This window comes from Heteronotia binoei, chromosome 12 (assembly GCF_032191835.1).
Source record: "Heteronotia binoei isolate CCM8104 ecotype False Entrance Well chromosome 12, APGP_CSIRO_Hbin_v1, whole genome shotgun sequence".
Lineage (NCBI taxonomy): Eukaryota > Metazoa > Chordata > Lepidosauria > Squamata > Gekkonidae > Heteronotia > Heteronotia binoei.
Genome location: NC_083234.1, coordinates 69,865,380 through 69,878,978, shown reverse-complemented (window position 1 = coordinate 69,878,978; position 13,599 = coordinate 69,865,380). Strand labels below are relative to the sequence as shown.

The following is a 13,599-nucleotide window of genomic DNA, read 5'->3' as shown; positions in this document are numbered from 1 at the left end:
GACTGGCTGCATCAGGGGGGTGTGGCCTAATATGCAAAGGAGTTCCTGCTACACAGGGCTGTTTTTGGTAGAGAAAGTCCAGCAGGAACTCCTTTGCATATTAGGCCACACCCCCTGATGTCACCATTGTTTCACGTAGGGCTTTTTAATAGAAACAGCCCAGCAGGAATTCATTTACATATTAGGCCATGCCCCCTGACACCTAGGGTTGCCAAGTCCCCCCACGGCCTCTGGTGGGGGACTGTTTTCTATTGTACTATAGAGTTTTCCCTCCCAAAATTCTAGGGCAGGGGTGGCCAACGGTAGCTCTCCAGATGTCTTTTGCCTACAACTCCCATCAGCCCCAGCCATTGGCCATGCTGGCTGGGGCTGATGGGAGTTGTAGGCAAAAATAGGTGGGGACCGCCCATCTTTTAAATGCCTTTCCTCCATTGGAAATAGTGAAGGAAAGGGGCACCTTCTTTTGGGGCTCACAGAATTGGACCCCCTGGTTCAATCTTTTTGAAACCTGGAGGGTATTTTGGGGAGAGGCACTGGACGCTGTGCTGAAAATTAGGTGCCTCTACCTCAAAAAACAGCCCCCCTAGAGCCCCAAATTCCTGCAGATCAATTCACCATTATACCCTAGGGGAATCGGTCTCCATAGGGAATAATGGAGTGCCCAGCAGACATTTCTCCCTCCCCTTGCTTTCTGATGACCCTGAAGTGGGGGGAGGGCCTCCAAACTGGGGGATCCCCTGCCCCCACCTGGGGATCCCCTGCCCCCTACCCTAAGACGTCATTGATTCTTCTTCAATAAAAACAAAACCATCCCCTCTCTCTTGAGTGTCTATATCTTTTAATGAGGAACAAACTCTCCCCCTTCTTCACCATCAGTGGAACAGTACAACTTATTGGGAGGGGGGCACTTCTTAAGGTCAAATCAGGTGAGAAGAGATCCCCTGGGCACTTCTGTATTGGTAAATAGCAGCTGGAGGAAGGATCTGGTGTGGACAGGGGGGGCCGTAACATGAGTCGTACCATTTTCAGGGACTCAAACAGGCCCCTTGGAGAGGTCCCCATTACTCCACAGGCAAGCTGTATAGCTCCCTCTCTCAGTGGGGCAGATAGCAGCGCTGGGTGGGATTTGGCTCAGGGAAACAGTGCAGAAGAGGAAGGCCTCTCCCTCTCTTCCCTGCTCCGAATCAGTTCCACCCAACCCACAGCCGTTCTTCACCAGCGCAAAAGTGACGCAGGGAACCATTCAAGGACATTACAGCATCTCATGTTATCTGAGTCTCTTGGCTTCTTCCTTTCTGTTGTCCTCGCATTCCATTTGGCTCCCCCGGGAAAGTGTCTGTACCATCCACCAAAGTTTTACCGCCGCTGCTTCCAATGTCCACGATTCAGGCTGACAGCTGTTGTGAAGGAGCGCAGCTGCACACAAATACACCCGGCCACCGCTACCACCAAACAATTGCAGCAAAGTTCTGCACTCTCCAACCTGGAATTTCTTGGAGGCATGCTGCGGCACCCAGAGCTGGAAAGTTGCCTCTGTAGCTTTGACTTCTGGAGAGGAGCTCGAAGGGATCCTTGGAGAAAGACAAAGGATGCTGTCCCTTCCCCTCTGACCCACCTGTGCTCATGTGGTATGTTCTTCTACCCACTGGCAAAGCCTTCTGGCATAACAGGAGGGCCTAACGGTGGAGAAACACTGTCCTCGATACCGGATGCTTTTCCAGAGATGCTCCACCTTCTTGCGGAAGCCGTACACCGTGAAAAGGTCAATGATGCCCACAAAGTAGCGGAATCTGGGCCCGTCGATGACGTGCAAGGGGTTCCTGCAGCTAGGTAGGAGACGCCGGTTCTGTGCCAAGTGCAGGCAGGAGTCAGCGAGGCTCACCAAGTTGACATTGCCTTCAGGGGCCGCCCCGGGCAGCTGTTCATAGCTGCTTGCCTGCGTCAGATAAGCGATCAGGGCCTCCTGGAAGCGGTCGGTCAGGTCGCCGCGGGAACCCGTATGCAAGTCAAAGCTGGATTTCTGCAACTTGTGAATAAAATCGTGCAAACTGCTCTCCGTTGCGGAATTGCTCTGGTCGAAGCTGGAGGGATAGTGGACGATGGAAGAGAGTTCGCTGGCTTCGGTGCCTCCGTGGAGAAGGCAGCTGTGAGGGCTGAGCGACCTGTCGGGAGGAACCAACAAAATCCACAGAGCGAGCGGTGAGAAGGGAAAGGAAGGGAGGCCCATTGACAGAACAACTCTGCTGCATGCCGACGGCCACAAGTAATTAATTCTGAAATTAAATGAGGGGGGAAAGGCCTGACGATATATGGCAGCATGGCTTGCTGGGATTTCAGCTATTTTACGATGGACCCTTAATTAGCTTAGCTGGAGGGCAGGGCTTTGTTTTCAATAAATAAAGGACACGCTCCTCTGCGTTCGGATTAACTGCAACAGCCAGGGCTCTTCCAACCTGGCCTGCCCTCACGGGCTAGAGGGCAGACTGCTTCTCGACAGGGAGAGATGGAAGACTCAGAAGAGGGGTGCGGAGCCCCTGACACTGCCACAGAAGGAGGAAGCGGAGATACCTCCAGGAACCAATCCCTTCCCCTTTGATGTGCAAGAGGAATCCCACCCCCTCACCCCGCCCAAGACTATCTTCTCAGCCTGTCTCTGATCTAGGGAGGGGCCATAGCTCAGTGGAAGAGCCTCTGCGTGACACACAGAAGTTCCCAGGTTCAATCCTGGGCATCTCCACTTAAAGTGTCTTCCAGAGACCCTGGAGATCCATGGGGAGTGACCACAGCTTAGCAGTAGAGTATATGCTTGGTGTGCAGAAAGTCCCAGGTTCAATCCCAGGCATCTCCAGTTTAAAGGGACCAGGCAAGGAGGTGATGTGACCCTGGAGAGCCGCTACCAGTCTGAGTAGATAATACTGACCATGATGGATGAGGTATCTGATTCAGCAGAAGGAAGTTTCCTAGGAGGCCCACGTATTTGATGCAGTGTCCACATATGATACAGCTCTGCCTTCTGCCTTAGACCCTAAACCCTCCCACTTCAGGTGCTCCAGTGGGCCCTGGAGACTAGGGTTGCCAACTCCAGCTTGGCAGAATTACTGGAAATGTGGAGGGTGCTACCTGCAGAGGCTGGAATTTGGGAAAGGCTGTGGTTTCACCCTCTGAAGCAGCTGGTTTTTTCCACCCAAGGGAACCAATCTTGGTAATCTGCAGGATCAGTTGTGATTACGGGAGAGCTCCAGCCCCTGCCTGGAAGTCGGCTTTTTTTGTAGAATGGACTCCTTTGCATATTAGGCCACACACCCCTGATGTAGCCAATCCTCCAAGAGCTTACAGGGCTCTTAGTACAGGGACTGCTGTAAGCTCTAGGAGGACTGGCTACATCAGGGGTGTGTGGCCTAATATGCAAAGGAGTTCCGGCTACAAAAAAAGTCCTGGGCAACCCTACCCACGCCACCCTTGCTTCGAGGGCTCACATTTGCGTCCTGGCGATGATGTTGGCCAAGGTGCGGTTGATGGACTGCTCGTCCTTCTGGAGGGGCTGAAGGGCCACCAAGAGACTGTAGTCCATCACGGCCAGCTTCTTGAGGAACCGTGTGTCCAGCTCCACTTGATGCTTAAACCAGGCGCACTGCTCATCTGACAAGCAAGAGAACACATGAGCTGCGATGTGGCAAGAGCAGAGGGCCAGGGAACAGGCCCGTAGCTACATGGTGGGCCAGGGGGGCGGGGCTCTTTTTGAGCAGGAATGCACAGGAACGCAGTTCCAGCTGGCTTGGCATCGGAGGGTGTGGTCTAATATGCAAATGAGTTTCTGCTGGGCTTTTCCTACAAAAAGTCCTGCGTGAAACAATGGTGAGGTCAGGGGGAGTGGCCTAATATGCAAATGAGTTCTTGCTGTGCTTTTTCTGCAAAAAAAAAAAGCCCTGGCCAGGCCCATCCCTTCAACCCCAATTCCGACCGTATGGACCCCAATCCGTTGAAGGGCCCCCAATCTGTCCCCTTTGCTCACTGCCGCTCTGAACAAATCATAGCATTGCCACTGGTCTTTCCCTTTTCCCCCCCTCTTCCCTTTCCTAACACAGCGCACAGAGCAAGGGTCAAGGTTAGCTTGTGGAACTCAAAGCAGCTTACAGTGCCGAGAGCCCAGGGCCACCAACCGGCCTGTAGCTAATCGGGGGCCCACGGGGCCTGGCCCCCTGACAGTTTGGGGGGGGCTTGCCCCCATCCTAGGGCCACCCCCTTCCTGTGTAATTTAAATTATGTGGGAGGGGCTTGCAGAAGCATGCATGCTCCTTCCGTGCTATTTAAAGGGCCCACCAATCAGTTGATAGGTAGACTCTTTAAATCATGCAGGGGAGAGAGGGATGACCCCCCCCCAGCCTCTCCAGCTTTCAGCACTCACTCCCACGGTCTCCTCCCCAGGGGCTTCCTGCAGCCCCCTCGCTCTGTAGTCCCTAGCTACGGGGCTGGCCCCACCAAATATGAAATCCTGGCTACGTCCCTGGCGGGGAATAGGCACCCCAGGCAAGGCTAATGTCTAGCCCCGCCCCCCACCCCTGCACTGACAACATCACCCAGTCACATGGGGGACAGGAGGGCTTTTTTTAAGCAGGAACACTCTTCCGGCTGGCTTGGCCAGGGCTGTGGCTCAAAGGAAGGTTTCCAGCAGAAGGAAAGCACCAGGCGGTCACGTGTTCCCAGATCATGTCCTCCATCCTCTCTGCCAACAGGCTTCTGAAGAGAGCGAGAGGTGCAGAGTTGTCCACAAGTGTTGCCTCCCAGAAGAAGCTGGGCCTGCTGCTGCCCGCTCCGCCGCACGTGGCTCTCTCTCTCTGGCGGTGTTTTTTTTTGGGGGGGGGGGCAAAACGAGGTATCTCGTTGGAAGAAAATATTGGATTTATATCCCACCCTATTTTCTGAATCTCAGAGCGGTCACAGTTTATATCCCACCCTATATTCTGAATCTCAGAGTGGTCACAGTTTCCTTTACCTTCCCCACCCCCACAACAGACACCCTGTGAGGTAGATGGGGCTGAGAGAGCTCTTACAGCAGCTGCCCTTTGAAGGACAACTCTGCGAGAGCAATGGCTGACCCAAGGCCATTCCATCAGCTGCACGTGGAGGAGTGGGGAATCAAAGCCGGTCCTCCCAGATAAGAGTCCGCACACTTAACCACTACACCAAACTGGCTCTCTACTGGGCTATGTGAGAACATGCATCCATGAAATGCAGCTGATGGCACTGTGCTGTTCTGTGTCAATATTGGGAAAGTCACCTACTGAACGAGTGACATCACTTCTGGTGACATCAGAGGGTGGGCCTAATGTGCAAATGAGGTCCTGCTGGGCTATTTCTACAAAAAAAAAATTGGTGCCCCCAGAAGGCCGGCACCCTAGGCAATTGCCTAGTTTGCCTAGTGGCAGGGCCGGTGCTGGCGGGGAAGAACGGTCCTGGCGGGGAAGAACAGTTGCGGAGGCACTGCGCACTCCGGCTGCCAGGGGTAGGGGAAGAGACCGATGTCCCCTTTTGGATCTGAGCAACTGCCAGCCAGGTCCAGAACCAGTCCTAGTTGGGAATATGCATATGTACCTCACTTGGTGCCACAACATACTCATGTCAGCCCTGGCTAACAGTGGCACTGGGGTGCAGGTGTCTTCATGAGGACAGGCAGGGCTTTTTTTGTAGCAGGAACTCCTTTGCATATTAGGCCACACACCCCTGATGTAGCCCAACCTCCAAGAGCTTACAGCAGGCCCTGTAAGAAGAGCCCTGTAAGCTCTTGGAGGATTGGAGGTTGTAGCCAAATATGCAAAGGAGTTCCTGCTACAAAAAAGACAGGAAATGCACAAAGCGATAAGTAACTTTCCCTCCTATTGGGGCCCCAAACTGCAGCCTCCCAGAGCTGTTGCTGCTGCTGCTGCTGCTTCTTTTTAAAGCAGAAAATCCATCACAAATTTCTCAGGGTCTGATCTGGCTTGACCTGTAGGTGGCCAGCTCAGTGCAGCAAGAAGTTGTCGGGAGATGCGTAGATGTAGCACTGAAATTAAAAGCAGCATTTTGAAGCCAGGCAGAGAAGGGAGTTTTGATCTGACACTGATGGGTGAGGAGAGAGAAAGAACCTACCAAGGCAGATGGTCTTTCCTTCAAAGTTGAGATCCTTCAAAACCACAATTATCTGACTGCTTTCTGGGGCAGCCTCTGCCCAGCGATCAAGTTCACAACCCTTAATATCATACCTGCAAGTTTGGGGGAAAGAGGAAGATGGGATGATTTCAAACCCACAGAGGAGTTAAGCCGTATTAGTCTGCCGCTGCAAAATAGGAACGAGCCCAGTAGCATCTTTAAGACTAACACGTTTTATTGCAGCATACACTTTTGAGAAACACAGCTCTCTTCATCAGATGCATGGAGGGTATGTCGAAATTGGCTAGAGATATATAGATGGGGAGGGGAGGGGAGAATGGAGAATGGATGCAGGCAGTGAGTGCCGTGTAAATGCAAAAGCAGCTGCAAAAGTCATAAATAAGACAAGGCAGAAGGCTCAATCCAGGCTCTTGTCCATCTGCCTTCGGTCATCACAATGGCAGGCTAGAAAGCAAAACAGGACAATGATCCTTCCATGCAGATATCCAGGGCTTTTTTTTTTTTTGTAGCAGGAACTCTTTTGAATATTAGGCCACACACCCCTGATGTAGCCAATCCTTCAAGAGCTTACGAAGAGCCCTGTAAGCTCTTGGAGGATTGGCTACATCTGGGGTGTTGGCCTAATATGCAAAGGAGTCCCTGCTACAAAATAAAAAGCCCTGTATGCTTCAAAGTAGTAGTAAGACCCATTCTTGGGGAGGGAGGAATGGAGGAGAGAGAAAGGGGGCAGATTTCAGCTTTTCTCCCACCGCTTTTCTGGGTGAAATCATTCCTGTCCTACAACCCATTTTCAACCAGTCTGGCACAGCACGCGTTCTATAATGTAGTGGGTTCTAGGCAATGATGAGGCAAGGCGGTAGTGCAACGTCAGCTCTTGATTGATTTCAGCATACTCAAGACTGCTGCACTGGGCCAACGCAGCCAACTCTATACACACCAGTGTTCCCGCGCAAGCATTTGATTGGACCATTCAAACCAGTAGGGGGCCCGTGATTGGAGCAAGGCAGCAGGGTTTAGGATAGGATTGCCAAATCCAATTTAAGAAATATCTGGGGACTTTGGGGGTGGAGCCAGGAGACATTAGGGGTGGAGCCAAGATCAAGGCTGTGACAAGCATAATTGAACTCCAAAGGGAGTTCTGGCCATCACATTTAAAGGGACAGCACACCTTTTCAATGCCTTCCTTCCATAGGAAATAATGAAAGATAGGGGCACCTTCTTTTGGAACTCATAGAATTGGACCCCCTGGTCCAATCGTTTTGAAACTTGGGGAAATTTTGGGGAGAGGCACTAGATGCTGTACTGAAAATTTGGTGCCTCTACCTCAAAACACAGCCCCCCCAGAGCCCCAGATACCCATGGATCAATTCTCCATGATTTTCTATGGGAATAAATCTCCATAGGGAATAAGAGTGCCCAGCAGACATTTCCCTCCCCTCCCCCCGCTTTCTGACGACCCTGAAGCAGGGGGAGGGCCTCCAAACCGGGGCATCCCCTGCCCCCACCTGGGGATTGGCAACCCTAGTTTAGGATCCTACTGCCCATAGTTCCCAAGTCCCAAGCTCTGGTCCTCAAGCTCCAATGAGGCAGGCAGGAACACCCTACTCAGTTCTCAGTTCTAACACAGGGATCGTACCACCATCACTGCTAGCCTGAAAAGTCTGGACTAGGTTTCTTCACATCATAAGACTTGTGCCTGGTGGCCATGGGATCCCATTGCAGAGATCTCCTTCCTTCTGTGCCTGGTTTCCAGTATTGGGTACCAAAGGCACCTGGAGAGAGCCCTGCCCCACTGGTCTTAAAGGGAAGGGCTGCATCCTTGGCAAGCCATTTCACAAAAGGTATACAGCACCCTATACAACCACATGCAGCTGTCACAATTGACCATCCTCAAGTCTCGGCCGGTCACTCACCGCTCGATAATCCTCTCGTGAGGGTAAAAGACACTCTGCATGATGATGAAATATTTCTACGGAGAAAAGAGGACAACAAAGCAAGTTTAGTTCTACTCGCAGGCGAGTCAAACATGCAGCTTCCGGCATGGTGTGTCCCTCTCTCGTACACACTAGCCTTGAGAAGCTGTAGCTGGAAAAACAAAAAGCAATCCTCAGGCATGCTGGAGAGGACTGTACCACATTGTGATGCAAGCGGGCTATACCACATCCAAAAGCTGCCTCTTTGGAAACTGTCTCAGGGAAGTCTGTTCCTGAACATTTCTCCTACCCATCGCTATGATCATGTCCCCCCTCTCCCATGATGGCATGCTAAAGAAATAAAGCTTTATGCCAAGTAAAGGTGGAGGAAGAGGAAGAGATTGGATTTATACCCCGGCTTAGAGTCTCGGAGCGGCTTACAATCATTTGCCCTTCCCAGGAAAGAGCCCGATGTTCACACAGAAATGAGAAGCTTAATGCTGTGATAAGAGAATGTAGAACGGAGTTCCCAAATAACTGAGCTATTAAACTGAAGAAGGAATTGAAATGTCATCAAAATCTAGAGAGACGTCTTTTAAGAAAGCGGCTGCATTGAAGCTATGTTCCTCAGGAGCACCCACCTTGTGAATTTCAGCTGGACTATTTCCAGGTTTGGACTTATATCTATTCATTTGGGGACAGGGTGTTTTGGCCCCCTTGAGGTTTCTGTTACTTTAAAAGGCCCGGTAATAAACAATTTTTATTAGTAACATATGGTAGCAAAACTATATCTACATCTTATAAAGACTTAAAAAAGAGAAATTCTTCTACCCCATATCTTACTTTTCTCCCACCCCTCCCCCCGTTACTTGACCCCCGCCAGTGTTATTTACTTAAAAAACCCAAATATTAAAGGTCTTTAACTATTAAAAAACCAAAAATTATACTTTTGTTTTAAAGAAGAAATGAAAAGCTTAATCATTATCAAAAATTGTCCAATGTCCTTTTATTTTCCACTCTTTTTCTACGTATCTTCTGAACTTCTTCCACTCAACTTAAAAAGCTCCAAATCATAGTCTCTTCATTTTCTTCTTAATTTGTCCATTTCACTCATGACATAACTTTTATAATCCAGTCCCATTTCTCTGGTATTTTTTCTTGCTTCCACAGCTGTGCATACAATGTCCTAGCAGCTGAGAGCAAGTACCATATTGAAGTTCTATCTTCTTTTGGAAATTTTTCCATTTGTAATCCCAGCAAAAAAAGTCTCTGCAACTTTGTTAAATTCATATCCCAAAATCTTAGAAATCTCTTGCTGAATCTCTCGCTGAATAAAGGCCCTAGCACGCCGGCCTCTATTATTATTGTAATTTTTATTATGTGTTGTACACAGTCCTTGTAATATATTTTTGCAAACTGAAAGACAGTGTATTACTTGGTGGCTTTGATCAGCTCCCCTGGAGAAAATGGAAATAACAGAAAACCACTGGAAGCAATGAAATTTACACAGAAACGTGTATAAATACGTTTTAGTGCAAACTTAAATGAAACTTAAGCGAAACAAAACTAAGGAACACTGAGATTTCAACATATACATCTTCCCACACAGTCTTTCAGTAGCCCTATAAATCGGCTTCCTTTGAGTAGACTCAGTTGTGGGTGAACGCTTTTTTCCTCAGTTCCCGACTGCTAATGATGCGGAGAGTGTAAGGAAGGAACCGCTTATGAAAGGACTCCTCACGGTTTTGATCACTTCGTCAGCCTCCTTCTCCTGACGTTACATGGAGCCTCAGCTCAATTTTTTCAACATGGGTCTACGCATGCTCTCATCAGTTGCTGCCAGAGGAAGCTGATTTACAGGGCTTACTGAAAGACTGTGTGGGAAAATTCTTATGTTGAAAGCTCAGTGTTTCTTAGTTTTGTTTTGTTTAAGTTTCATTTAAGCTTTGCACTAAAACGTACTTATAGACGTTTCCGTGTAAATTTCCTCGCTTCCGGTGGTTTTTCTGTTATTTCCATTGATTACACCAGTTCCAGTTGTTTTGATCCCCTGGAGAAAATGGCTGCTTGGCAGGGTGGACTCTGTGGCACTGCACCATGCTGAGGCCCCCTCCCCTCCCCAAACCCCGCCTTCTCCCAGATCCACCCCCAAAGTCTCCAGGTCTCCAACACAGACCTGGCAACCCTACTATTCATGCATGTTTAATTAATGAAATTATATAATTGAGTATAGTTCCAGGGGGAAAAAGAGAACAGACTCTTTTAACAGGGCTGCCAACCTCCAGGAGGGGGCTGGAGTTCTCCCACAATTATAGCTGATTTCTGACTGCAGAGATTAATTTCTGAATCTCTGGAGAGCAAACTCTACAACTTCCCACTCCCACTTGAGCTCCCACACCAAACCCTGCCCTCCCAAGATGTCCCCTCCCAGTCTACCCAACCCAGATTTGGCAACTCCAGATAGCAACCATTTGAAGGGACCCTACCTTCTTCTCCGGGGAACAAGGATACTGTGGACCCTGTGGAAAAAAGAAGAACACATGATGGTGAGAAGGGAAATCTTTTCAACCTGACCCCCTGAAAGTAATGGGCTTTTTTTTTGTAGCAGGACCTCCTTAGGCTACACCCCCCCTGATGTAGCCAATCCTCCAAGAGCTTACAGGGCTCTTCTGACAGGGCCTAGTATAAGCTCTTGGAGGATTGGCTACATCAGGGGGATATATGCAAAGGAGTTCCTGCTACAAAAAAAGCCCTTGTAATTAGAAGAATTGCAGATTTACACCCCGCCCTTCTCTCTGAATCAGAGACTCAGAGTGGCTTACAATCTCCTACATCTTCTCCCCCCACAACAGACACCCTGTGAGGTGGGTGGGGCTGAGAGGGCTCTCATAGCAGCTGCCCTTTCAAGGACAACTCCTGTGAGAGCTACGGATAACCCAATGCCATTCCAGCAGGTGCAAGTGGAGGAGTGGGGAATCAAACCCAGTTCTTCCAGATAAGAGTCCACGCACTTAACCACTACACCAAACTGGCTCTCTTTAATGAATTAATGACGACTACTTCCCCTTCAAGAAGTGACTTGAAGGGGAAGTGACTTGAAGGACAATTACTGTTATAGGCTGTTTTAATTTATAAAGCCAAGTGCCTATCCAGTTTATTATCTTGCTTCTCGTAGTCAGAGTAACAGGAAATACCCTGAAATTACTAGTGATCTCAAAAATGGCATCCTGAGCAGATATATCAATGCGTTGCTCTTGCCTATGTTTTGGTTTACGACAAATATTTTACTTTGAGTGCCGAATTTTGATAAGAAGAGGAGGAGAGATTGGATTTGTACTGCAACCTTACTTGGTGTCTCAGAGCAGCTTACAATCTCCATTTCCTTTCCCCCCCTCCCCCACAGCAGATGCCCTGTGAAGTAGGTGTAGCTGAGAGAGCTCTGACAGAAACTGCTCTTGAGAGGAACAGCTCTGCGAGAAGTTGTGACTCGCTGAAGGTCACATCGGCAGGTACGTGTGGAGAAGTGGGGAATCCAACCTGGTTCTCCCAGATAAGAGTCCGCACACTTAACCGCTGCACCAGACTGGCTCTTCTGGTACAGCTGGCCTGAAATTTGTGACTTGCAAAGAGAGAAACTACGGTCTTTCTAATTTGTAAAGACTCTGAGGCTCTCTGACTCGACCTTCCATGCTTTGGCAGCCACTTATCTTATCTTTGCAGACTGGAATTTGCAGGCAAGTGAGAAACTGTCCACTGACTCTGAGAACGATTACAAAATTAGCGGTTGTTTTGGTCCTAGCATTGCTAGGATATATTTTTCGGGCACCACCACCAGTAGATTTACCCTCCACCCAGGTTTTTTTTTGGAGGGGGGATTTTTTTTCTTCAGTCCTTACCCTACAGAGAATACTAAAGGTGGTGTTGTCATGCTTGTATGATAACTGAAAATTGAGATGGGCTGGAAAGGAGGGAAAGAAACTTCTGTTGCTCGATTGGAGCGATTGTTCTACAAGGGATTTCCAGGCAGCAGAGATTAGTTCCTCTGCACAAAATGGCTGCTTTGGAAGGTGGGCTGTGTGGCATTATGCCCTCTGAAGTCCCTCCCTCCCTTGCTCAAAGCTCAGCCTTCCCGGCCTCCACCCAGGAATTTCCCAACCCAGAACTGGCAATCGGACCAAGCCACAGTAGCCTCAAAGATACTCTCTCCCTGAACAAGGGCTGCCAGTCCCCAGGTGGGCAGAGATACAAGGCGACGCTTCTGTGCTATAAATTAGTCTCCATTGTGCTTCTGAAAGTGAACGCAAGGTTGCTCTAACACAAAATATAACAGCCTTATAAAAATACATTTATAGTAAATGAAACATCAGCAGGAGAAGAGCCAAACATCCGGACAGACAGACAGACAGATAGATAGATAGAAAGGTAAAAAGTAGTCCCCTGTGCAAGCACCAGTTGTTTTCGACTCTGGGGTGATGTTGCTTTCACAACATTTTCACGGCAGACTTTTTACGGGGTGGTTTGCCATTGCCTTCGCCAGTCATCTACACTTTCCCCCCAGCAAGCTGGGGACTCATTTTGCCAACCTCGGAAGGATGGAAGGCTGAGTCAGCCCGGAGTCAGCTACCTGAACCAGCTTTCACTGGAATCGAACTCAAGTTGTGAGCGGAAGGGCTCCGATTGCAGTACTTCAGCTTTACCACTCTGCGCCACGGGGCTCTCGTGATAGATAGAGAGACAGACAGACAGACAGACGTTTGGCTCTTCTCCTGCTGATGTTTCATTTTCTATAAATATATTTTGATAAGGCCTGTTATATTTTTGTGTTAGAGTAACTTTATTTGCGTTCACTTTCAGAAACACAATTGAGGCTAATTCATACACAGAAGCGTTGCTTTGTATCACTGCCACCCTTACCTGTGTCTCACTTTGGTTGCTTCCCCAGGTGGGGGGCAGGGGATCCCTTGGTATGGAGGCCCTCCCCCTGCTGGGTCATCAGAAAGCGGGAGTGGGGAAGGGAAATGTCTGCTGGGCACTCCATTATTCCATATGTAGACTGATTCCTGTAGTGTATAATAGAGAATTGATCTGTGTGTATCTGGGGCTCTGGGTAGAGTGTGTTTTGAGGCAGAGGCACCAAATTTTCAGCATAGCATCCACTGCCTCTCCTCAAAACATCCTCCAAGTTTCAAAAGATTGGACCAGGGGGTTTAATTCTATGAGCCCTAAAGGAAGGTGCCCCTATCCTTCATTATTTCCAATGGAGGGAAGGGATTTAAAAGGTGTGCAGTTCCCTTAAATGTGATGGCCAGAACTCCCTTTGGAGTTCAATCATGCTTGTCACAATCTTGCTCCTGGCTCCACCCCCCCCCCCAAGTCTCCTGGCTCCACCCCCAAGTCTCCTGGCTCCACCCCCAAAGTCCCCAGATATTTCTTGAATTGGAACTTGGCAACCCTATACTGAACATGGAGGTTTCATTTCAGCATCATGGCAAATATGTCCAGCCTCCTCCTGAAGCCACCTAAGCTAAGCAGCCATCTC

General features: G+C 49.2%; 1 protein-coding gene across 1 annotated transcript in view; it reads right to left on the bottom strand.

Annotated features, from left to right (window-relative positions):
• Positions 1-1,576: 1,576 nt before the first annotated feature.
• PIP5KL1 (phosphatidylinositol-4-phosphate 5-kinase like 1) overlaps positions 1,577-13,599 on the bottom strand; it is a 35,388-nt gene continuing 23,365 nt past the window's right edge. Inside the window, 6 exon segments of the mRNA XM_060250634.1 lie at positions 1,577-2,162; positions 3,477-3,639; positions 6,127-6,239; positions 8,061-8,116; positions 10,547-10,579; positions 11,957-12,018. Of these exon segments, the coding sequence (XP_060106617.1) occupies positions 1,622-2,162; positions 3,477-3,639; positions 6,127-6,239; positions 8,061-8,116; positions 10,547-10,579; positions 11,957-12,018 (968 nt within the window). The 3' untranslated portion in view covers positions 1,577-1,621.